General features: G+C 40.7%; 1 protein-coding gene across 2 annotated transcripts in view; it reads left to right on the top strand.

Annotated features, from left to right (window-relative positions):
• Nucleotides 1–24,824, top strand: part of cntfr (ciliary neurotrophic factor receptor) — a 228,740-nt gene that overhangs the window by 73,884 nt on the left and 130,032 nt on the right. For both annotated transcript variants that reach the window (XM_037118120.1, XM_037118119.1), the window contains one exon: nt 16,753–16,834. In XM_037118120.1, the coding sequence (XP_036974015.1) occupies nt 16,753–16,834 (82 nt within the window). The remainder of the gene's footprint in view (nt 1–16,752; nt 16,835–24,824) is intronic.

The raw sequence follows: 24,824 nt of genomic DNA, 5'->3' as shown, positions 1-24,824 counted from the left end.
TCTATCCCTAATTAACTCCCGCCGCAGCCAACATAGACCTTAATACAAGCAGGCAGATGATAATTACATTGGTGAAGCAGTGTGTTTTGGATGGATTATTTGCTGGAAGAAATGTTCCTGAGTGTAACCTGATTGACAGGCGAGGAAGGCAATTACAGCAATTAAGGATTTCAGATTTAAGTGAAAAACTTTATTAAGTCAAATAAGCCTTGAAATACACACCCTCTGGTTTGGCTCACCCAATCAGAGAGCGTGAATCGTCTTGTGGACCAGGTAATCACTCGACTTGGTGGCAAGGGAATCTAAGGCAAACTAAGAAAACAGGACAGGGGCAAACATTTGTATTGTTTGTTGTGATGGATCACCAAGCGTGGGTAATTTTCCAGTCAGTGGAAGTTGTTTTCTGTCATTTACAGGATAAATGGCAGCAAATAGTTTATTTCTACAGAGGAAAATAAGCCCCACTGAACCTGTATCGAAGCGAACTGTGTGCAGACACCAGCAGGGAGTATTTAATGGAAAGGGCAAGCTATAGACGGCTCTTATGAACTAATCGTTGCTAAAGGAACCCTGATGCTCCATTTTTACACACATGAACCACCTGATGTTTGCTTCTGTTCCTCATGAGCAAACCAAGCTATACTTGGTTATAAACCCAGCTTGCAAGTTGATTGGATCAACTTTTATTTAAGATTTACAGCCAACTGGACATGTTCACATGGTGAAGAACAAACAAAACAAAACAATGCATACATTTTTCTTGGAGTAAGTATTTGTTGTTGTGCTTGTGTTAAATCCTTGGTTAAACGGTTAAGGTTAAGCTCTGCAGTTGTGAGTTACACCAAAAACCTCAGAGAGTTTACCAGTTAGCTTGATTATGGATCTCTAATGAGTTATATTTTGCACATAATAATTTCATTGAAACCAAATCCTGCATGAGTATAATATGTCATCACATCAATTACTTATTTGTGTTCAAAAAAGAATACATCTAAATTGAAAACCAATAAGGTGGTTTGAGAAGGTGACAAAATAAGCAGTTATTGGCCTTCAGCTTGAGAGATACAAGCTCCTTCTCCAGTATTTAATGTTTCCACTTCGTTGAGTTACGCCCATGTTTTTCTGTCAGTCAGCCACTCAAATCATCATGCTGGCTCAGTTCCACAGTCATTAAATGTCTCCCACTGGTGGGTGAAAGTTAGCACTTGTTTGGAAATTAGATGTGGAAAAAAAAAAAAAATAATAATAAACCCCCTGGATCCCAACAATATATTTTTCATTTTTTTGTTTTGACATTTTCATGTGAATAATACCCACCCACAGATGTTAAAACTCCTGCTCTGCAAAGATAAAATACCACTGCTATGATCACTATTCAGGGTTCAAGTGCATTTCATAAAGTTAAAGTTTATCCTTCCAGTCAGCGCAGTTTAGGGACTTCTTTCAGCTTGGGTGGTTAGATATCTGGCTGAGCCAAGCGGGAGACCACAGTTCCCAAATCCCGTGTGAGAAAAATGATTTTGAATGTTGAATACTTAAGTGCTGTTGCGTAAGAGTCTTAAATGAGTTCATGATAATCAGTAGACAAACACAGTTACATACTGCATACAGGCATATATCTGTGTGTGTTTGGTCATCCATGTGTGTTTGTGTGTGCAGCAGCCCTTGTGAAGATGTTCATCGTCCACTGGGCTTTACTTCCTATCTTGCTGTTATTCTTCCATCCAGTCGCTCGGTTCTTCTCCCTCCTATTCCTCATGTTCCTGTTGTCCAAACAATTCTTCATACCTTCCTCATTCCTCATCATGTTTTTGCACTCTTGTTTTCCTCATTTTCTTTTTGTCCAACTTCATCTCTGTCTTCATTTTTTTCCGTAATAGTTCTCTCTTCCTCCTCACCTTCTCCCTCTGGTGTTATGTTCTGGCATTTGTTTCCCTCTGACGAGCGCGACCGCAACCTCCGAAACATTGTTGATCCGACATTTCCCCCTCAGCAGGTCATTTGGATGCAGTCGGGGTGAATGCAAGGTGTGCGCGTTGGGGGCCAAGCGGCGCTGATGCTCGGCCAAAACTTTGTAACAGATTGCCTCGCTAATAAACAATGAAAGGGCAGGAGCAAAGGAGTGTGTGCATGTGTGTGTGTGGGAGGGCACAAATGGGAAGAGGATGCTAATAGTTCTGTCAAGACCTTGATGAGTCAAGCATTTACTTAGGACGGCACACACATGCAGGGGCTCACCTACGCATGGATACACACACGCACGCACATGCACACAAAAGGCTTCAATCAGTTCCGTTACCCATGGTGATTTAGGGTGATGTTTTGTTCCTTTTCACATTTACTCGGCAGCATTTCGTTTGTTTCGACATTTTCATTGGTATTAATCTCTAACCACTCAGATAGCTACTTACTTGAAATTACTCAGCCACTTACGCAGCACTCACAATAAATAAATAAATGTTTCACTTGCTATGATCACGAGTTGTGCAGGTAGAGCCAGTTACAGCAAAATAATATGACTTCAAAAAGATTGCCCACATTAGTCACCTCAGGCTGAGGGGAATTAAAATATATGTATATATACTGTATATTAACCTTTATTTATTCAGCTAATGTTGACAGATGCTGTATGTATCTCTCAGCTCTGGTTCATATCCATGCTGCTCTGCATGTTAACAAGAAGGAGCTGCCTTGTGGGTACAGCTTTTTGTTGTTGGCCAGAGGGCAGCTCTACTGGCGCATACAGAGGTTCAGTGCCTTGCTCAAGGGCATCTTTGATGCAGTTTGTCATGGGAAAGGGAGACGTTAGTCATTCCTCCGACCGTTTCCATCGTCATATATCCATTCACAAAAGCTCCAATTGTGTCTGATATGTTATTTTTTAGGTATGAATCTAAATAATCATTTTCTTGATGGGGCTTGAACAAAATACCTGCTTTGAATTTTGTCTCATTTACAACAAGACTAGGGCTCATATTTGCTGTTGGCCTAGCAAATCTTGTCTATGTGAAGACAAATTGGCTATTGCTTTATACACGGAAATAGATTTACATTCACATGGTGTCACCATCCCTGCTGCTTACTCATTGGTGTATCACCGCCGTAGCAATTCCTCCGGGAAGTTCGGCGGCTCTCTGCTGTGTGAAAATAGGAAATGCTGTCATCAGCGTTTACTGGAGGACACGAGAGAGGGAGTGAGGGGGGGGAGAAAAGATATCTAAAGAGAGGTAGAGAGGGAAAAGATGGAGCCAACTGGATAGAAAGATGGTGAATGACAGAGGGGAAAGCATGTGAGGAGATAGGTGAATAGAGAAGGGCAGTGACAAGGTGGAGAGGATGACAGATAGGCACCAGGTGGAAAAAGGAAGGTGACAGACACAGATCTAGGCAGAAAGAGACAGACAGCGCAAGCTAAAATGCTGAATTAAAGCGTCACTGGGAGAGACAGAGAGTTAGAGAATGGCTGACAGAATGTGTTCCTATAGGGCCTGAGGTGAACAGAGAGTTAACTGAGATAATGAATGACTCTCTGGCTCTCCATCACACACACACACACACACGCACACACACACAAACACACACACACACACACACACACACACACACACACACACACACACACACACACACACACACACACACACACACACAAGGTGATCTAAGATAATGACATCAGTGTTAAGTCAGCGATGAGTAAGTGTAGTCCTCCAGAATAGGGCTGTTCAGCAATAGGTGACTCTTCCTGGGACTTCTAAGCGCACGACTGTGATGTAAAATGATGTCCTGAGTGCTCAGCAGGTTTTAGGTGCATGGAGTGCACACATTTTACTCTGAGGTGCTAATCTAGATTAAGTACAAATAATGGGATTTTGATTTGAATACAGGAAAATAAAAGTTATTTTACATATACGATGACATTTATTGGATTCCTCGCTGATAAGGAGAGGTTTGATTTTGATTTAGTATAGGAATAAAGTCCCTGACACACTAAAGTCAGGGCTGTCGGTGAAGATCCATGGCCCTACCCACAGTCCCTCCCCCGTTGCCGCTAGTCTACCCATAAAATTGGTGGAAGAGTCAGTGAAAAGTCCGTGTTATTGGCTGTTCATTTAAGCAAATCGGTCCATGAGAAGAGAAACAGAAAAAGAAAGGAAATTGTCTTGAGCCTGTCCCTTGTATTGTATCTATGTTTTCAGCCATTTAGCCCAGTTGATTTTTTTTTCCACCTCTGCCTCTTTGACAGTGCCATTTGCAGCTTTTTTTAGACATGTTCTTGATTAGAGTGGCTGGATGTGGGAGACTGGTGTGAAACTGTAACTGTATATCCACAGTACTGAGTGTTTTCCTTTTTGAATGACAAATACAGACTTCAACTTTGGGATTTGTGCGTCTTTTTGGCAGAGGCACAGGAAGTGTTGAGTGGCTCAGCAGCAGAATTTTGTTGCCACTGGTTATTCGATGTCAGATCATATACTTTAATAAGAGCCTTAAAGTTTGATCATTCTGGCAAGTGTCCCCCAAAACACTGTACCTTACAAATCTGTTGACTTTTTGTTCGATGCAAGCTAAATTTGACACCACAATATAGTTTTGTTGTAAGTTTGTGTTACATTGCCCTTTCCTTGAACAATATAGTTAATTAGGCTCTAAATATTAAACACTAGCTGTAGAGTTCTTCCTAGCCTACTGACCACTCTGTAAAGAAGCAAGTCGAGCTATATTTAAATACATTATGTTCAATTCAATCTCTGTATCAGATATTCATTGTTTTTGTTCAATAATTGCATCATATAAACAGGCACAAGATTCACTGCTCGCATTTTCTTGTGTATTTTTGTATCAGCCGACTGGGGCAAGGATGCAGATGTCCTTAAACACACACATACGCACATAGTCTATTTCAGTGCCTTGTATTTGCTCGGAAAGAAGCAACAGACACTTAACTGTATGTCAGTGAATGCTCCAATATAGTTAGTGTGTTTATCTGGTTACTGAGGTTCTCAGGCCACCCAACTTACAGTGCACGTGGGCTGTGTGTGTACCTACAGTACATGCATGTGTGCGCTTGTGCATAAACATTGTATATTGCAGAGGTGTGTTCAGAGATTTGTGTGCATTTTATCTGACACTTACATTGTGTTTACCTCAGTATGCATGCATGCGTGTTCTCTTGTGTCATTTTGTGTGTGTGTGTGTGTGTGTGTGTGTGTGTGTGTGTGTGTGTGTGTGTGTGTGTGTGTGTGTGTGTGTACAGTTTACGTCCACATGTGTGTGAAAGGCCACCCATCTAATAGACCTACACGAAGGCTGTAGGAAATCCACTCTACAAATAGCATCCTGTGGCAAAGACCAGTGGACACTTGAACACATAGTGTTTGTGTGGTGTATGTGTGCATGATTGTGTATGTAACGTGTGTGTTTGAATGTGTGTAAGTCCGGTCTATGCTCCTACTGTATCCTCTGTATTTACCAAAGAGGCTTTGCAAACAGGTTGAGTAAACATACTCTTTTTAGTTTCCAACACATGCAGGGGAACACTCGGGGCTTGCATTCACACACAAACACACACACATTCACACACACATTCACACACACATCACTGCAATAAGACGGAAGGAAAATTTCTCTCTCTCTTGCTCTTCATGTGTTCCTTGTTCAGCCTTTGGTTTCTATCCATTTTCTCTTTCCAGCTGTCCCTTCTGTCTCTCATAGGCTTCTTCCTTCCCCGTCTTCCTCTCTGTTTGTCACTCATATTCTTTCACCATTTTGGGCATTGATCACACTTGCCGCTTATGTCTGAGAGATCAATGGCCTCTAGCCTGAAAGAACAAATCAAGAGCAGATATTCCATTTAAAAAAAATAAAGATGCTGCAGTGTGAATACATTTGAGACAAACATAGGATCAAGTCTCAGCTCACTTTTTAAGTCAGTCCTGAATCAACTATAAGAACTCTCCGTGCAAAATTGAAGAGATGATGAAAGGTCAGGCAGTATAAAACGGAACCAAAACCTTTTTCCTCTCGTTTGAATTGTATCATATTTGAATCTTGAAACCTCCTCTGCATTTATGAGAGTGCATTGATGGGCTAATGTTTTACACATGAATGCAGCAAAATGTTTAAACTTGGGCGAATTGATTTTGTTTGTGATAATTATGCAAATGCACACTGGCAAAGTTGTTGCACATTAACTACAAAACAAGTATACTTACATCACTGAAAACTCTCATAAGACAAAGGTTGTGACATGTAAAATAAAATTCAGAATGATTTTACCGGCAGTGGTTTCATAAAGTGTTGCACAGCCTATGTACTAGTATCCTTTATATAATCATGTGTTTCACAAAGTGGTGAACCATGCCCCATCCCTACTTGTGAGCGACTGAGCCTTTTCAAGGATGCCCCGTTCATACGTTATCAATAAAGCTATCACCTGTTTACCTGTGGAATGTTCCAAACAGGTGTTTTTGAACATACCATAACTTTCCCAGTTTTTGCTGCCCTTGTCCAGACCTAACTGAAACATGTTGCTGATTCATAATAAGCATATGGTTATAGTATAATCCTTATTCTGTTTTGTTTATTTGTTGTACAGCGTCCTGACTTTTTGAGAATCAGCGTCGTATATCAGTTACTGGGCTTCCAGGCCCACATTTACTTATTTGTTGTCAGGAATATTTTATCTGGTTGTTTGTGGTTTTGCTTACTCTGCTGTCATCTTCTCAAAATGACCATGAACCAGTTTTGCATTTCCAAAGATCTAAAAAGCATTTCATTCATGAGCTGTGTTGTAGAAAGATTCCATTGAACAGAAGATAATCACACAGTACAGATATAATAATATATATTGGGTGGTTTCTTGGAGTGGAAATGTTCTTTTTCACCAGCTGAATCCCAAATCTCAGTTTTCTTGTAAGGCCTCAGTGATTACCAGTGAGGCTCTATTTGACCTCATCACTTGCTTTCTTTCAAACTGAAAATCATGCAAAACATTTACAAAGACTTGGGGTTAAATTTCCTTCAGTTAGAGCCAGGAGCCTGTTGGACCCCTCGGAATCTTTTAGATACTTCACAGTTATCTCTTTTGATTATAAAAAGAAGAAAAGCTTCAGTTTGTCATAAAGAAGTTGGCCTGCACACTGGTCGGAGGAATAGGCAATTATCCCCAATATAACATCATCTGGTTTTGGAAGACAAAACCCCATCATCTCACTGGCCATAAGGAATGCCTGAACTTGGCGTGCCGAGCTCTTAATTCAGCATCTCACTAAAGCTTGTGTAGATGTCAAATACCAGTATTGTATCACTGAGATGAATTATGATTCCACATTGGTAAATGGATTGTAATTCTTTTACCGCAGAGCATTTCACCTTAGGGTGAAAGTGGAATTAATAGAGATGTAATGTAGCTTTCTTGTGAATTAATTGTGAATTAAATACATAATACAGCCATTCTTCTCTGTAGTATGTAAATTCAATTTATGCTGATCTTTATTCCCTGAGATACTGTGTAACTTGTCAGTCAAACACCCATGACACCCGCTGAAAGAGGAACTCCACCGATATTTCACATGAAAGTGTGTGAACAAGTCTTAGGGAGTACTGCTGCATCTGTGAAGAAAGAAAGCAAGCTGTGTGAAGCCTTTCATAGCTCCAGAGGGAGCTCTGTGAAGTGTGATACATTGCCTCAAGTGATGTCACTTGAGTCAGTGTCGACTGACTGAAGATGTTTGAAAATTGAAAATAAATGAATATATAAAAAGGTGTGGGGAGGAGAACGTAAGGCAATGAAAGCCGTACAGCAGGCTCCTCATCTCTGCTTGTAACTAGCATCCAGAAATTACATTAGTCACTGCTAGCATAAAAAAAGATCTGCTACATCGATGTTTACCTTTTGTTTCTGTTCTTCGTCAGTGCTCATATACAGTATAGCAATGCTAAATTAGTACTTATCTCACCATTAAAGTATGATAAATAAAAGGTTGCCTGTGTTCATTGATCAATAAATCATCCCATCTCATATTAGGGTTAGGGTTAGGTACAACATATTCTTGTTTATGGTATTTGATGTTTTCTAAATTTATCTTCAGCAGCAGGCAATCGTCAGTCATTTATTTCATCAAAAATGCCAAATATTGACTGGCTTTGTCTTCATGAATGTAAAACTGTTTCTTTCATTCCAAGTTCTGTACAGACATCAAGTTCTTGGACTGCTGCTCAGCCAAAGAAATTAATTTGACTTATTATTATTATTTTTTTTTTATAGAAAATGATGATTACATTAATCATTTTGAGTGAGATTGATTGATCATGAAAATTATCTTCAGTTACAGCCCTAACCACCAGATTATACAAAACACATCGCACTGATATCTGGTAGCAGCATACACTTTTGATGTCACTTTGTGTTTACCAGTAACACTGTCACAAAGAAAATGATGCAGTTAACCGCGGGTTAGAAGTATTAATGAAAGGTAGGGTGGTGACTTTTTGTGCGCGCATGTGTGTGTGTGTGTGTGTGTGTGTGTGTGTGTGTGTGTGTGTGTGCATGCGTTTCATCGACTGTGGGCAAGGCCTCAGCTCTGGTTCTGATTAACTCCCTGTAAAAACACCTCTGTTCAGAACATCACAGCCCGTACATCACACTCTTCATCTCACACACACACACACACAAAGCCGAGCAGCTCCTGGAGGCTCCCTGTTCACAAAGGGGAGTCTACACCCATCATTCAAAGCCTTATAGGCCGTAAGAATGCTGACACACTCACGCTCAGTCACACACAGACACAAGTGCGTGTGCGCACACACACACACACACACACACACACACACACACACACGCATAGACACACAAAGTGCTCTGTTTTCTTAGCTTTGATACACTTATGGAGTTCAGAGGTGAGGGGGCTGGAGGTAACACTGTGTTTTTCCAGAGCTTTCTAACCACCTAAATCTGCTTCTACACATACAAGGAGGTCCAGATGGCTGGGTGGAGACAAAAACACTCTCTCACACACACAGTCATGCTCAAATTGGAAGAAGAAAAACTGATAAGTGGTTGTTCATGCAGATCAGATTCATGCATGATGATGTCCAATAATCTATCAGGGTTGATGCTGTGTTTAGGTTGGTTATTCACTTACAATCTTGTACTGTAATGGAGTTAATAACCTGAAGGTTAATACTGATCTGCTGTAAGTACACAGATGCTACCCATAGATTATCAGAAAGAGTGTCTGCCCAGGATAAGTTCATAGCACTGTCCCAAGACACAGGTTGGATACCATCACTGCAGCAGCAGCACTGTTAGATGATATTTGATACATGTTAGTTGAAATCTTCAGGTCCTCTACACCTCAGCCAGCTGAGAGCAGTCACATATGATCAATGGCAGAATTTATCACTCATGGCATAGTGCCCACACAAGGGTGTGTGTTTGCGTATGTGCGTGTGTGTATATGGGTCCGACCCCTGTTGCCTCCTGGGTCACGATTGACGCTGTCTTTAGCGAGCAATTATAGCCAGAACGACTGTGAAAAAGGTCACAGCCGTCCGACTATCAACACTCCTCACCAAATGCCAACTGTGCACATCAGTAAGTGTGTATGCATGTGAGTGTGTGTGTGCTGTTACCCAAAATGCCAGCAGACACACTATCAGGCTGAACACTGCACCTCAGCGCTTGTGGGTAATCTGCGGAGATCCCAGATGATTGATGAGAGAATTAGTGTTGTCGAGTGTAGCAAAGCATTATGGGAACGAGGAAGTTGTATCATCTGAGAGGGAGCAAGACGTTAAAGGTTACAGTGGCAACAGTTTTGTTTGATTATGTGTTTGTGTATGAGTGAAAATGTGTGTGTTTGGTCATAAAGGATCATCTGTAAGACAGTTATTGATGGATGAGGTGCCATAAATCCATTTTTCCTGTTATTATAGCCGTGGGGGTCACAGGCACCATCAACTCATTAACATTTGAGCTAATTAATGCCTCAATCCTTTGTGGATAAACACCTGTCAGTTAGTTTACAGTCACTGTTAAGGCGCAGATAAATGGCAGTGCTGCCTTTGCTCATTAGTATAGGAGGAATACTGCTCTGAATGTCATGCTTAAAGAAGAATACAACTTTTCATTATTAGAAAAAGAATTAAAGAACTCCTGAATACTGTTGCTCACCGACACTTTTTTCTTTTTAGAAAGAAGAAAGCACTTGACTATGTTTTGTCTTGTTTCTCACAGCTTCTTTTTGATGACATTGAGATTGACACTATGAGTCTTGTACTATTTTCACTTCATTTACAACCGGGTAAATATGTATATACAATAGGGTCAAAAAGTGTGAGACCATTAGTTAAAGTAATTTAATACTGTCTGTTTCAGTTTAGATGATAATATAAACTTATCAGTATGATTGAAAAGTTGACTCTTTTGAAAAGATTGGGGGCATAAAAAATTCTAAGACATTTTTTGTAATTACATGTCAGTGGCAGTTTGAAAGAAAAGACTAATGTTTGAGAAATGTTCAAGCATTTAAAAATAAGTTGTATTTACTGTGTTCCCCTTTTGCTTTAAAGGAAGAATCGTCTCAAGCTGACATGGACTCCACAAGTCTGTGCAAAACCTTATGACTTAGGTTATCAAAGAGAAGATGTCAAAGATTCTACTTAACACTCAAACTGTTAAGCTTGCATGACCGTTTGTGTAAAAAAAAAAAAAAAAAAAAGATTGCATTTTAAACAAATGCAAAGTAGAGGTGTTCTGACTTACATCTGAGACCGTTTGACCCTGCTCTAGTACTGATGAAGTTTTATTTGGTACCCACAACTTTTATTTCAGTCTGCTACCTTATAAGGCCACACAATTTATATATTTTATGAGCAGTAGATGGTAGATTTGTCCCCCTTCTGATTACATGGCTGCATGCTAAACTCGAGCTGGCATAGACTGCACGAGTTTTTGCAAAACCTGATGACTCATGTATTGCATTGCATTAGTGTTCAGACTTCTTGATCCTCCGGACTTAAATGATATCCAAAACGTCCGTTTTATAGGACCACAAAATGACGTCTTGTTGGCCAGTAGACAGTTGTTCTGTTCATTTGGTGGAGGTCTCACTGTGAACTCAAGCTGAGCTGACAAAATTGCATGTCTTCATTGCTTGTGTATCATTGCCTGAGGGTAGGACAAATGTGTCAAATAAGTAAGTCAGATAGTTCACTGAGTGGCGCACAGAACAAGGGTCTAATTCCTGCAATGAGGATCCTTTTGAGGGACATGTGTACCCCCTGGACCGGATGCCTTACCACCAAGTTTCAAGGTTTTACTTTTCGTGCTGATGAATTAGAATATTCTGCCCGAAAGTATTAGTCATTCACCCTTTCTCCTTGTCCCAGGCAAGTTTTCCTGACAATTCTCTTTCCTGACAATTCTCTATCACTTGAGATTCCATCGTGACATCTTTTTAAAACCTGGATTTAAAGGGACTAGTCCTTCAGGAGGCTCCATTTTCTAACTCCAGAAGAAGTGCTTCATGGGCTGCCTATTTTGTACTCTCCCTGGCTGCTATATGAGGCTCTCTTTCCTGTTTATGTGCACAGCTCGTTCCTCCAGATGGTGAGTTGTATTGCTGTGAGTCAGGATATAAAGCAAGCAGGCAGAAAGAGGTGTGATTTTACAGACTTTTAACATGATCCATGAGGCCAGACACACTGGTTTTAGCATCTTGAAACATAGCCGACCTCCAATTACATCCCAGCAGGATAATGCACCACTGTTTCAGCATCATATATTCTTTAACAGCCTTTACAAGCCATACATCTCAATTCTGTGTGTACCCTAAAGGAATTAAAGGATAAGATCGATTCATCCAACCTTTAACAGTTAAATAACTTGTTTTTGCTGCAAACATATTGTCAGGTGTCATTTTTCTTTGAACAAAACTCATCACTGTTTTCCTGCTGATGGCTCCAGGAACAACAATTCAAGGCATCTATCGTTAGCTTCTCCTGTACATTTTTTATCTGTGGTTGATATTCCTGAAGGCTGTAAACTCTTCTCTTGCTATAAACCAGAGAATTCATTTACACCCCAGGAGGAGGCTTCTCTTTATTTTCTCTGCAGAGACATTTGTAATGAACAATTTTATTTTTGACAGCTCGCTCACAGGGGGACCGTTTTGTTTTGGGGAGAAAAGACAAACTAAAACTGTCAGGTTATGTATACTTGAGTAATTTCTTTGTGGATTATGATTAATAAGAAAGAAGAGGTTGCTTATATTTACTGGTCAAACCTAACAAAATAACAAAAGTTAATATGTCAAGGGACAAACCACCCAAGCTTTCCATTACATGATGTTCTCTTTTGCCATTTGGCCAACCAAAGTTCCTGTGTGATTTTGGACATTTCACAGTGTGAGAGAAAAAAACTGACCAAAGAAAGAAAAAAAAGAGTACATACGTACGTGCATTTCTTTTAAGAGAAGGATGCCTTCTATCTTAACATGCACACACACACACACACACACACACACACACACACACACACACACACACACACACACACACACACACACGGCCCGCCTAGTGTATTTCCCTCCTGGCTTTCCAATTTAAATGCAAATGTTCCCAAATCGGACTCACAAAGACGCAGAGGCAAAATCATTTGACGCTGCGATGAATTATATATTTTAATTACGCAGCCAAAAGAATCACGCCTATTCAGCCCTTTCCCCTCCAATAAGAAATGAATAAATAAATATGGAAGAAGGGAAGAAGAAGAAGAAGAAGAAGAAGAAGAAGGGAATAAATGGGAGGGTCAGGGGAGGGATGGATGGATGGATAAATGGAGGAGGGTTTGTATTGAGTTTGTGTGATTGCAGTGCTAACCGCCTGTGGGCTGTCATTATGTGAGCGATCTGAAGCTGTCAGATTTCAAAAATGTATTGTTTGCTGATAGACGGGCTAAATACCCCCACAGTTTCAAGCATGCGCGCATACACACCAGAGTGTTTGAACTCAAAGAATCTGAAATGCATTCAAACACACACACACAGACACACAGACACACACACACACACACACACACACACACACACACACACACACCATTTTGATTTTGATGGGCAAACCAGCACTTGAAGAGCAGAGATGGGGATTGTGATGCTCTGACAAGGGATGCAATTTTAATTTCACCCCCTGTCACTCTCCTCAATATCGGCTCAGATGAAATACATATGAGCTGCCAATCACTCACACGTACTAATAGACACACAGGCGCACACACATAATCTATCTCTCAATCTTATGCATGCACACAAACTTTCAGTCGCTATTTCTTTCCTTTTGAAGTCACAGGTGCATGCACACAAAGCCTCATCTTTGAATGTATTTAAAACACAAATAAAAGCTCTCACTTTTTTAAAGGCAGCAGCTAGTCGTACCAGGCATTGTCAGTCTAAGTAATTTTACAGCATTCTGCATCTGCAAGAATTTGTGTTTGTTGAACCTGGAGAACATGGTATGCAATGAAACTAAGATGCTGCCTTCAGCTACAGTAGTACTACTTTGCAGCTAAATACTACAGTCTTTCCAAAGCAACGTAAGCAAAGTACGCTGTGAGATAAGCTACATAGACTAAGTTAACTATTTTAAGTGGATTCCACAGGTGGAGCATGGAAGTGCTGATGTTTGCTCAAATATTATAACATCCAGCAACAAAGCTCCCATGACAAGAAACAAGCCACAATGACCATCCATATGATTTTTTTTTTTTTTTGGCACTTATTGATTCCATCATCTAAAATGGATGTAAAGAAAGAATCTGCCAGGTCTGCTTGCGTTACATTGACGAAGCTATGGCGTCACGTTTTGATTTGCTCCATGCTCCACACGGCTTCTTAGCCCTTGCTAAGATTGTTTTCGTTTCTTCATCTTTCATTGACGTCCTTGATCAGCTCTGGCGGCCGTGTCGCAGGGGGTTAACACTGGGTATGGACGTGATGCTGGGTTGGTTTTAGAGAGTGTGAAATATAGGAGATAACTGGAATTTAAGCCCATCTTGCATTGAAAGATGTTTAACCATGTTGCCATAGTTTCCACCCTTACCTTAAATGATAATTTTATAGTCATCGTAACTAACACTTTTGTCATTATTCTTCATGAAATTTCAGCTCGGTGGCATACGACTGCGATGGATTGTACCATTACAAACTGGTTGTCAAAGGTTTCGATTCTTAATGCACAACCCTATGATCAGATGATCAGATGCTCCAAATATAAACAGTCAGACCCATTAAAACTGGGGGGAAGATGCTGAAAAGCAGAGAATGAAAATCATTTCTTAAATCAAGATTTGGTTTAGGGATGCTGTGCATTTGCAGGGAAAACAAACACGCTGTAACATCACAGCTGGGTGAAGAAGCCACGGTGACGGGAGTTCATTTCCCAGTTTATGTGTTTATTTATACAATTTTTTTCATGAGCACCAACTTTCATAGCTTACTTTTCATAGCTAGTTATCTTAATGATCTCTGATGAGGATAACCTTCCCCTCATTGCTTTGCTTTGACTTACCAAAGCACAATTTATGTTAAGTTGAAATCTCCAGATTCTTTAATAATTTAATAACTTTAATATTTGTTATCTGCTGTAATAAGCTCTTTAAAGTGTCAAAGCTTATTTCTTTAAAACCCCAGTGGTTTGGAAGTTCATGAAAACATTTCTGAGCAGGTTAATGTCTTTGACTGTCTCACTGCCTTTTGACATTTCAGATGGACTGTAAAAGCTTTTTCATGTTCCTGAACATTGCTCAGCATCCTTCTTTCTTTCCTTCTTAGATGCTTAAACATGTTGTAGTGGTGTTCATGGTCAATGTTAACAAAGAGAGACAGAAGTAGCGAGGGCTGGAATGGAAAGAATGAAAATAAAGGGATATGTACTGGCTGTACTGAAGAGAGTGAGTGCTGAAAGTAGTGGTTAAAGAAAAAGTTAAGAAGTGGAAGCGTGTAGAAGAAAGTAAGGGGGGAAAACTAAACAAAGACCTTGGAGGTAATGGGAGATGACAGTGGTTTGTGACAGCTGGAGTCTTGTACCAAAAGAACAAGGAAATTCACTTCCCTTTCTTTGCCTCTATTTAGAGCGCTCACTCTGTTCTCTGCACACATGCGTGCACACACACACACACACACACACACACACACACCTTACTCGCTGTCACTCTCAGCAGTGAGCAGACCCTTAGAAAACCTTCATCTGTAAGAGAACCTCTCCTCGCTGAGCAGAGGGGGAAGAGACAGAGGAATAGCCCGGAGAGAGAAGAGAGAGGTCACTTTTTAATGGGAGGATCTGGGTTCAAGCCCCCTTCTTGGCAGGCGTCTGCTCTGCTTAAGTGTGCTTGAACACGATGGTGAATCCCTACGAGCTCCAGTGGTGTAGTTATGTCGGAGCTGACCTCAACTTCTGACCTTTCACCTCTCGGTGGAAGTAAGAAAGCAAAAAGGCAGTGTCACAATAGGGAACGTGCGGAGTCTGACTAATTAACACATATCTTTTACGTTTGTACAAAAGCAGAAATGTTAAATTTTAGGCGGAGTTGAATGAGGGAAGTATTCCATGAAGAACACCTAGGCGCCATGCCTGCTGTCATCGCTGTTCACTACCAAACGAAAAGCTTTTCTCACCAACTGTGTCTGGCAACCTGTGGCTACACAGATCAAACACTTAGATCATCTAAAAAATCAGCAGCACACAACCACTCCTTAGACCTGTTTGTCTTTGTTTGCATTTCTGTTCATTTACATTCCTTCTCCATCTTTTTTCTTTATTGTGCCTTAACTTATATAATACCTTAAGTTTGTTATTTTATCCTAAAATGGTGTCCCAGTCAGTAAAAGTAAATTGAAAGCTGTTCTTGAATCATTGGGATCGTCATGTTTTTTCCGGCTCTTATGAAAGCTTACATTCTGAAGCAGTCAGATTCACTGAAAGTGTTAATTATAGCTACAGTTATAGAAGTTTTAACACACTGTCTTTTATTTTCTTGCCCCAAAGTTCTCCACACAAATAAGCTGGCACATGACCAATGGCTAGGCCTATTAGCTAAACTTTGTGCATATAAGATTGAAAAGACAAGATTGATATACGTTGAAAAAGTGCTTCGGTCCAAAAACAGCCTATACAGCAAACAACACATGCGAGACTAGATAGACTTACATCATTTTCAGGGGCGCTGTCAGATTGTTAAGAGGATATTCATCAATAAGCGCAATAAACCGACAGGATGCCTGCGACATGCTGCTGTTTTACATGAAAGCTGTGCGTTTGTTTATGGCGTACTATACCTTTAAGAGCTGCTGGCCATGGCCCATCCCAGAGAGGATGGACCCATTAGGCTGATGAACAGAAAGAAAAAGACAGGGGGAGAGGGATACACATAAAGAAGGCGAATGAGAGGTTATACAGTCAAACGGATAACAACAGTGGGAGAAGTGAGGGCTGACATTTGAAAGACAGGAGTTTTTAGGAGTAGGAAGGGAAAAACGCAGGGGAGAGAGAAAAGGCCACTCAAGGGACTATTATAGTGAGAGGAGACAGAGAGGAGGACAGGAAGCGGCTATCTCTCCATCTCCTCCATGGTGTTGTAGGCGTCTATGGGTCTGTCAGTCAATCAGGACGACAGGCGGACACGCACTCACTCGCCGGCTCTCCTGTCTCCAGCACACGCTCACGCCCATGACTTTGCTGTGTGTGTGTCTACAGATGGCAAACCTTGTGACATCGTTGTGCTGTGTGGTTCTGGCCGCGGTGGTGGTAGCCTATGCTCAGAGACGCAGTCAGCTTGGTGAGTACGCATTTTACCTTCTACTTCTTCCTCCTCTTCTTCCCGGAACTGTACCTCTTATCCGCCGAGGCCTGCTCTTCTTCTCCCTGTGTTATCCTGTCTGGTCAAACCCGAGTGTTCTTTTCTCTTCTTCTCTTCTCAGGGACGTAAATGCTCTTGTCTTCCTCTCAACTTTCCCATACTCCACTCTACTCTTTCTTTGCTCTTCTGTAATCTATCATTTCTGCCCTCTTGCATTCTCACTGAACTACATGCGGTGCTACTGATGCTCGACTACATTTCACTCGACCTCTCTCAACTCTGCCCAGCTTAAATTGATTTCACCTCTTCTGTGATCAAGGGGTCTTCTTTTGTAGTGATTTTATAAAATGCGGCTGTAAATCTGCAGTGGTAGTAGCATAAACTGTTTTTTTCTTAAGTTGGTTTTGGTTGTTGTTATTGTGAATAAGTTGACCCCTCGTGGACTTTAGTAAGATTCACTGTGAGTTTCAAACGCAGATATTAGCCGTGTTTGCTCCGTGCCGTTTGGGCCAGAAGCTGATGCCTTGCTGTGAGGTCAAAGGTGCGTCAGGAAAATGGAAATGTACCTCTTCGAGAGCTTAGCTGGAATTCACTTCTCTGCACTCGCAAACAGAGAAATAATAGCTGACCAAATCAGCTTGTCATCCCTCGCCGCATGGTGCTAATATTTTGGCCACATTACCAAGGCTACCTCCATAACAAATCTGGGTTCGAACAAAGAGGCCACTCAGGTCCACTGGTGATCATGAGCATGTTTGAAATGATTTGTGTACGGAGGTTTCAAAAAGTAGAAGCTGAAAATGGTTACTCAATGCTGTGACAGCTCTTCTGAGGGTTCACACACATGCATGCATGACCATAAATTAGACCACGTGTGTGTGTGTGTGTGTGTGTGTGTGTGTGTGTGTGTGTGTGTGTGTGTGTGTGTGTGTGTGTGTGTGTGTTTGTGTTGTACTGGGTCGTCAATTTGTCACTTGACTTCTAGTAAAGAGTGGCCTTGGCTTATTAGCCAATGCAGTCAGTCTGTTCGAGTCAGCTGACCCAAAGAAAGAGTCTAAGGAAGTCAATAAGTCCCCAGTGACGCACATCACTGTGTCACGAGGGTCAGACATACACACATAGAGAAATGTGCAAACACACACACACACACACACACAGAAACAGAGCACATATGTCTTAGGACGTGGAAATGTTGTCTTTGGGGATTAGGGGAAAGCAGCACAGAAGGTAGGTGAAAGAGGGAAAAGAAAAAAAAAAAGAAGTGGTTGAGGAATGGAAGGAATTGAGAAAATAGAGAAAGGATGGAAGGCAAACAGAAACAGACAGATTGTGAATGAAAGTCAGCAGGAATAACAATTGATGTTGGGTGGTTAAGTGTGCTTGAGAAAATGAACGCTGTGCACCAAATGTTCTGTAAGGAAAAAGTCAGGATTTCATCATTCAGCACACAAACAGTGTCCTATAATGATAACCGTGACAGCTCTACATGGTTTCAGAAACAGCAAGTTGCTATGATAGTATCTTATATTCCTTAATAAACGTATTTCTTAAAGAAACAAATAACAGAACATCTTGCTCTGACAAACACCCTATATATAGCTATATTTATTAACTATATTTATTGTCAATATAAGGTAAAGCCAGGGTACTGATCGGTTCTTATCTATTTTTATTTTCCCGTGAAGAGCAGAAAGAAAGTATGGCAGGGAGAAGAAGCAAAGTAAAGAGAGAAAAAAATGTGAAAGAGGAACACTTCAGGGAATAACAGATATGGATAGAGGAAGGAATGAATAGCATTAAGAGAAGAAAGAGAGCTGTCAGTCCTGTCTTTGGGAGGAATCGTGTGCGTGTGTGTGTGTGTGTGTTAACTCTGTAGTGTAGCTGTCACTGTCTATCACTTGCCTTTTGTTTTCCATGCTACATACACACCACACAAATGCACACACCTATGCACACTTAGAAATCCTGTAAGACACAGATATGTCTGTATATGCCAAGACATCTTAAGGCAAATATGCAACCATATAACAGTAGCAGTATCATTGGTATGGACATTTGCCGACACACACAGACACATACACACTTCCCTACACTCACACAGAGACACATATATGCATCTGCCTGTCTTGGAAAGAGCCTTGTTTCTCTGACAAATTGCCAGCCAGTTTGATTGACAGGATTCCCTGGGGTATGCCCTGCTTGGAAGAAAGTGTGTAATACACGCACACACACACACACACACACACACACACACACACACACACACACACACACACACACACACACACACACACACACACACACACACACAGTGCAATACATTCATGCACACGCGCAGTCAGACCTAACAAGAGAGTTCATCCCCCTTCTGTTTCTCTGTACTGACTCAGTTTGCACAGACACACACACAGAGGAAGGCACACACTGCCTTTGTGTGTGCTCGGAGTGTATAGGAAATCCATTTGAGATTTCATAATTAATGACAGCAGTGCGTTGCCGAACAAAGACAATGAAAAACAATGATAGAAAACATCCGCAGACTGAGTCAAACAAATGGATACAAGCTCCACACATGCAGGACTCAGTGTCTGGAAGGAGGAGGGATGGAAAGTGGAAGAGAGACGGAACAGACAGAGGTTGAGACTGAGTGGAGCAAGATGAGACGGAGGAGCAAACATGGCAGGAGCTCATTCGAAAAGTAGACAACAGAAACGGCCTGAGATGGAACACTTTTTTGTGTTGATTAATATCAGGAAAGTTGTTATTGTCACGTGATGTAAAAACAAACCAAACCATTTATTGTGAAATCAGCAATACTACTTTTATAGCTGTTTTATTGCAGCTGTTGCTCTTTATCAAAACAATATGTGAACCTACGGTTCAGGGAAATAAAGATGTAAAACAGTGAACTAAATCAACCAGATACTTACTTGACTAATGCTGGTATATGTTATTTAAAGTGTATAAATACATACATCATGTTGTCAGCAATGAGAGAAACCTTATTTGTTTTCTGAGGAAAGTTCTATCAATGTGCCATTTCCATTCAGCTTTGGTAATGTGAGTCATGTTGATTCAAATAAAGAAAAACTCTAAGATGGAAGCCGTTGCAGCAGAAATGACAGGCAACTAATGAAACATCCCTTGAAACAACAGAGGAAAATGAAAATAATTGAAAGCTATAAACCAGCAGAGAGGAAAGGGAGTGAGACTCAGAGGTCATGCCAATTAAGTTTCCTTGAATGCGAATTTGATTTTTGATTGCCAGAAGGAATAGATGATGAGATGTTTTTAGGGGAGGGGGACTGGTGTGGGAGGAAACGACACAAGACAGATATGGGGAAAGACACAAGAGAATACACAACAGATGAGGAAAGAAGAGTGTGTGAGCGTTGGAAACATGGTGTCAGAGAGGTGAATGTTAAAATGCAGTTATTTTATAGTATATTACTTAGGCACATATACACACATAATCTCTCATATCCATAGGAAACGGTAAAGCATTGCTTTAGTCTCAGGGAACAAATCAATGCTATCATCAAACAAACAACAAACATCAAACAGACCAATAGCAAAAGGAGGGCAATATGAATTTCCTGAATATTTGCCAAGTTTATAGCCTCTGTTTAGTATTTGCTTGCTGTCCCTAAGCAATATGCTGAATGTAAACTTGTACCAGACATGTTGTGTTGACCCTGAACCTCCCTGTGGTCAAGGAGGAGAGAAAAACCCCTTCAAGGATCAATACGATTTTCATTTATAAGTGCTAGATTGCTAAACAAAGGTTCATGGAAAATAGAGCATGTTACAGCAAGAACATAGGCAGTATAGTCTCATTTTGACAAGGTAGCATCATCAGTGTTTGCTGACTGACCACCTTTGAGTAATCAGATCCCAGTATTTGACACTGTATTGTCAAGAAGACTAGATCTACTAGACAATATACATTTAACATCGTGTTACCCCTGCTGGCAGTAATGTTCAGCCTCGCACTGGCTTCATAAAAAAAAACATCTCTTTTACACAACATTGGTTTTATATCTCATTAAACTAATTAGACAATTGCAGCTTAAACAAGCTATCATTATTTAAAAGTGAAATGCAAAAATTAGTCTGTGCAATTACAGGGTTAGTGTATAATTACTTAAAGCTGCCCTCAAAGCGATGACATAAAAGCACTGTTAAACTCCAGCAAATGGGTCAAGAGAGTGCGGAAATAGATCATACATGCCTATTTATTATGTTGTTTTAAAGTAGACAATCCACGTATCTATCAATTTTACTATTCCAGCATGCATTAGGCAGACACATGAGGGGCCCACCTGGTTCCTAGAGTCCTAGTCCCAACAAAAATTCACCATAGTTTGGTCTTCTTTTCACAGCAGAAATTTAGACAAAGCAGGAGAAGAACAGGTGTGACAAATAAACCTTAACAATGGCTCCATTCCATTAAGTGTCCCTGTAAACCATGTCAGTGAGCCAGCATGCACAATACAAGAGCCCTGGGAGTCTTTGGGTCTTCTCAGTATGGATAGTAGCCTGGCCTCATCACAAAAACAACAACATAGGTTTAGGTCTCTTGACAGGTGGCACCCTCACGTAGCCGTTGTAATAATAATAATGGTAAGAAAGGAGCGAGTCAGGTGCAATAGAATAATGACCGTCTTTGTATTGAGGAAGTCAGGGTTGAATGGTTAAGTTAAACAAACACATCTACATCATAACTGAAATAACATATTAGATATCTGAACCCTAATCATGATGATTTCCTAAACCTAACCATTTGCTCCAAAAGATTCCCGGCTACATACATACATTTCAAGCAAAACACATTACTCATGGCTGCTCTGCATGTCTCTTGATTATTCTATTCCTGTGGTGATACAATCATTCACAATACATACAAAGTGAAGCCTCTCATGCATTGATAACCTGAAGATTGATCGCATTCATGGTCCAAATGAGACTTATTTTCTTTCACAATTTGTCTTAATCTCTTGTCGTCTCTGCCCGCATCTTTAATAGTCTCTCTCTGTTTTCCCTGATTCATTCTTCATCCTTCTCTCAGTGTGCGCTCTTCTCTGTCTCATTTTAATCCTAAAGTATAGCTGAGTCCTCACCAAAGCGATACAATGTCATTATAAAGCTGCCTTACACAGTAAATACCAAGAGCACACACAACAAGAATACCAATGAGCAATGTACATGAGCCTCTGGTAGTGTAGGATGAGACCGCAAGAACTAAAACACAGAATTTGGAAAATATGGTGCAGCTGAGTTCATTTACTTTGAGTTTGAGAACATTTCTGATTGTGTTTTTCTATGATAGGAACAGTGCTGCTACATCTGCTCCTCCCACCACCATTTCCGCCTTGTGATACGTGTGTGTGTGTGAGTGAGAGAGAGAAAGAGAGAGAGAAGAGTGTGTGAATATGGTGACATCATGCTGCTGACTGAGAGAGCATGTTATTTATGGGAGTCCATATCCTGATTGAGAGACAAGCGTTTCCACTCATAATCATTCGCTGCATCTCCCTCTCCCGTCTATGTCCTCGAGCCTCGCTATTTCCACTCCCTCCCTCCTCTATCTCGCTCCCTCTCTACTTGGTGCTCTTCCTCCACTTCTTTACCGTCCACACCATCCCACACCCCCACTTCCTCTCATATTGCTCTTCTTTCCTTTTCCCTTTAATTTTGTGATTTGTTAATAACTTCCTCCCACTGTATCATTCCCCCCCTGCGATCCATTCCTGCCTCTCCTCCACTCCCACCTCCCAATCCATCACCCAAGTGGTCAACAGCAGATTTATCGGCCATGACATCATGTTCCAGCTGACGCTACACCACCATCACTAAACGTTTTTGTGTGTTTTCATCCCTGCCCTTTGCTGGGTTTCTCTACCTCACAACGACTCCATCTAATTACTCCGAAAATGAGGAGCGTGAGGGGGAAGAGCAAAAAGGATTCAGGAAACGGAGAGGGAGTGGGAGCGAATGAGAGACAGCGAGAGAGTAGGAGGTTAACTCTCACACTAATTCCATGGTATTACAGCTGTCAAAGCTGTATTTATTTCTTGAGCATTCGACACGTGCTGCTACGACTCTCTAACATGCTGGGGCGTACGCTTTGCTACACTGCAGCTTTATTTATCCCCACCCTCATAAATGGATCATGTTAAATGTTGAAATTAAATTAATATGTTCTTAGCCCGTCCCCAATATCATGCATGACAGTGAATTCTAACCTATTCAGCTGAATGTGTAGATGCTCAAACACTCCAAAATTGAGTGTATGTGTGTATAAATAAATAGATAAATAAATAAGATGTGCCATTTTAAAAAGGTGTAGTTATATGATAATTATTCATCTTTTCAGGCAGCTGTTTATCTCTTTCCCCAGTAAACACAGTGTTTACACATCAGTAATGTATGTATTTATGTCATCTGAAGCTTGAAATATTAGGGTGCTGTGATATGATTCATATACCATTAATACCAAGAACAGAATATTCAAACCAGCAGTATAAAGAAAAAGAGCATTTAGGGAACAGCTAGGGAATGGCTGGATAGGCCATTCACAAAACTTTCCTTCTAGAGACTGGAGTTTGTGACCACTATGTGACCAAGAATCAAGGTTAACTTTTTCTTTTTTTTTTCTTAAAAAAATAAATAAATAATAATAATAATCAAATTTATGGAACAAAAGTAAGTTAACATATGTAATTAATGTGAGTGATGACACGTACGTTAACCCAAAGTAAGAACTTTTGTGAAGTGACTGTTGGATTTACAGAAAATGCAGTGTATACGATTTAGATCACATCCCACAGCCCTGTAGGATGTCATGTGGGGAACAAGATTAAATGTAATTGCAAATGCTCCCTTGATGTTAGAATGTAGCTTTTTCACCTAATGACTATTTATAAGTATTGCAAATGCAACAGTTGTAACAAGGCCCACCAATCTGCTTAGTCAAGAGTATTTCTCAGTTAGGTTTGATGTTCCAGTGATTTTCATAACTACACAGAAGGAGTGGAACAAAAGAGATGCTAAAACCCATTACATGACCATCTATGCTCAAGAGGCCTAATTGTCCATAATTATGAAATAGAACCAGTAAATGCAAGAAACACAAAAAAGTCATTTTGTTTTAATTACAATGCAATAAGAGATTTTAGATCACCAAGTTCCCCTGACAGAATTCACAATATGCTGGCCAAACTACAAGTTCTTCTGATGAAAGCACATGAAATATCTGCTGTTTGTGATTTGTGTTCGTCTGCACTTTTAGCAGTACAAAAGAAAAATGATAACTGTGATCAATTATTCATGCGATTTAACAGCCCTCTGATGTGTCATCAGAGAAAACACACAGCTGCTGTAAATAAGTAAATGAGCACCAAGACTGACGTCTTTGTGAAGGGTGTCAGTTTGTATGTCTCGTATGTGTAAGCCATGTTTGTGCCGGCAGGGAACCTTGGTTGCACTCATTATCCTGAGTAGCACTCGGTGTAATCACTGCTCCCTGTTTGGCTTGCTGTTTTGTATTAAATTCAAGGTGGAGCTCAACCCATTGATTGACTGACTGGATTGGCAGATGGATTACAGACAGCCTGACTGGATGACTGGCAGGGAGGCGAAGTAATGCTAATCCCATTCTGTCATCAGGGAAAAAAAAAAGGATGCATGTCTTTTTTCCCAAAAAGAAGACTCAAAAACAAAATGAACGAGTAACTAACCGATTCTTGTTGGTCTGCACCATGTAACAGCATTGCTTCTCCTCTTGAGGATCGGCAGGTGGGCAGATTGAAGACTTAGTGACCACTTGGCCGACTGAGTGCCCCTCTGATTGCAGAGACACTGAGAGCATACAGCAGCTAATAGAGTAACTGACTGACACTGATTTAGAGGTTATGTTGTTGCCTTCTGATTGGGTGCCTAGATTACGGTGCTGGATGTTTAACTGAAG

The sequence above is a fragment of the Acanthopagrus latus genome, chromosome 12, assembly GCF_904848185.1.
Source record: "Acanthopagrus latus isolate v.2019 chromosome 12, fAcaLat1.1, whole genome shotgun sequence".
Lineage (NCBI taxonomy): Eukaryota > Metazoa > Chordata > Actinopteri > Spariformes > Sparidae > Acanthopagrus > Acanthopagrus latus.
The sequence above is the reverse complement of the archived record's forward strand: the minus strand, read 5'-3'. Positions and strand labels throughout refer to the sequence as shown.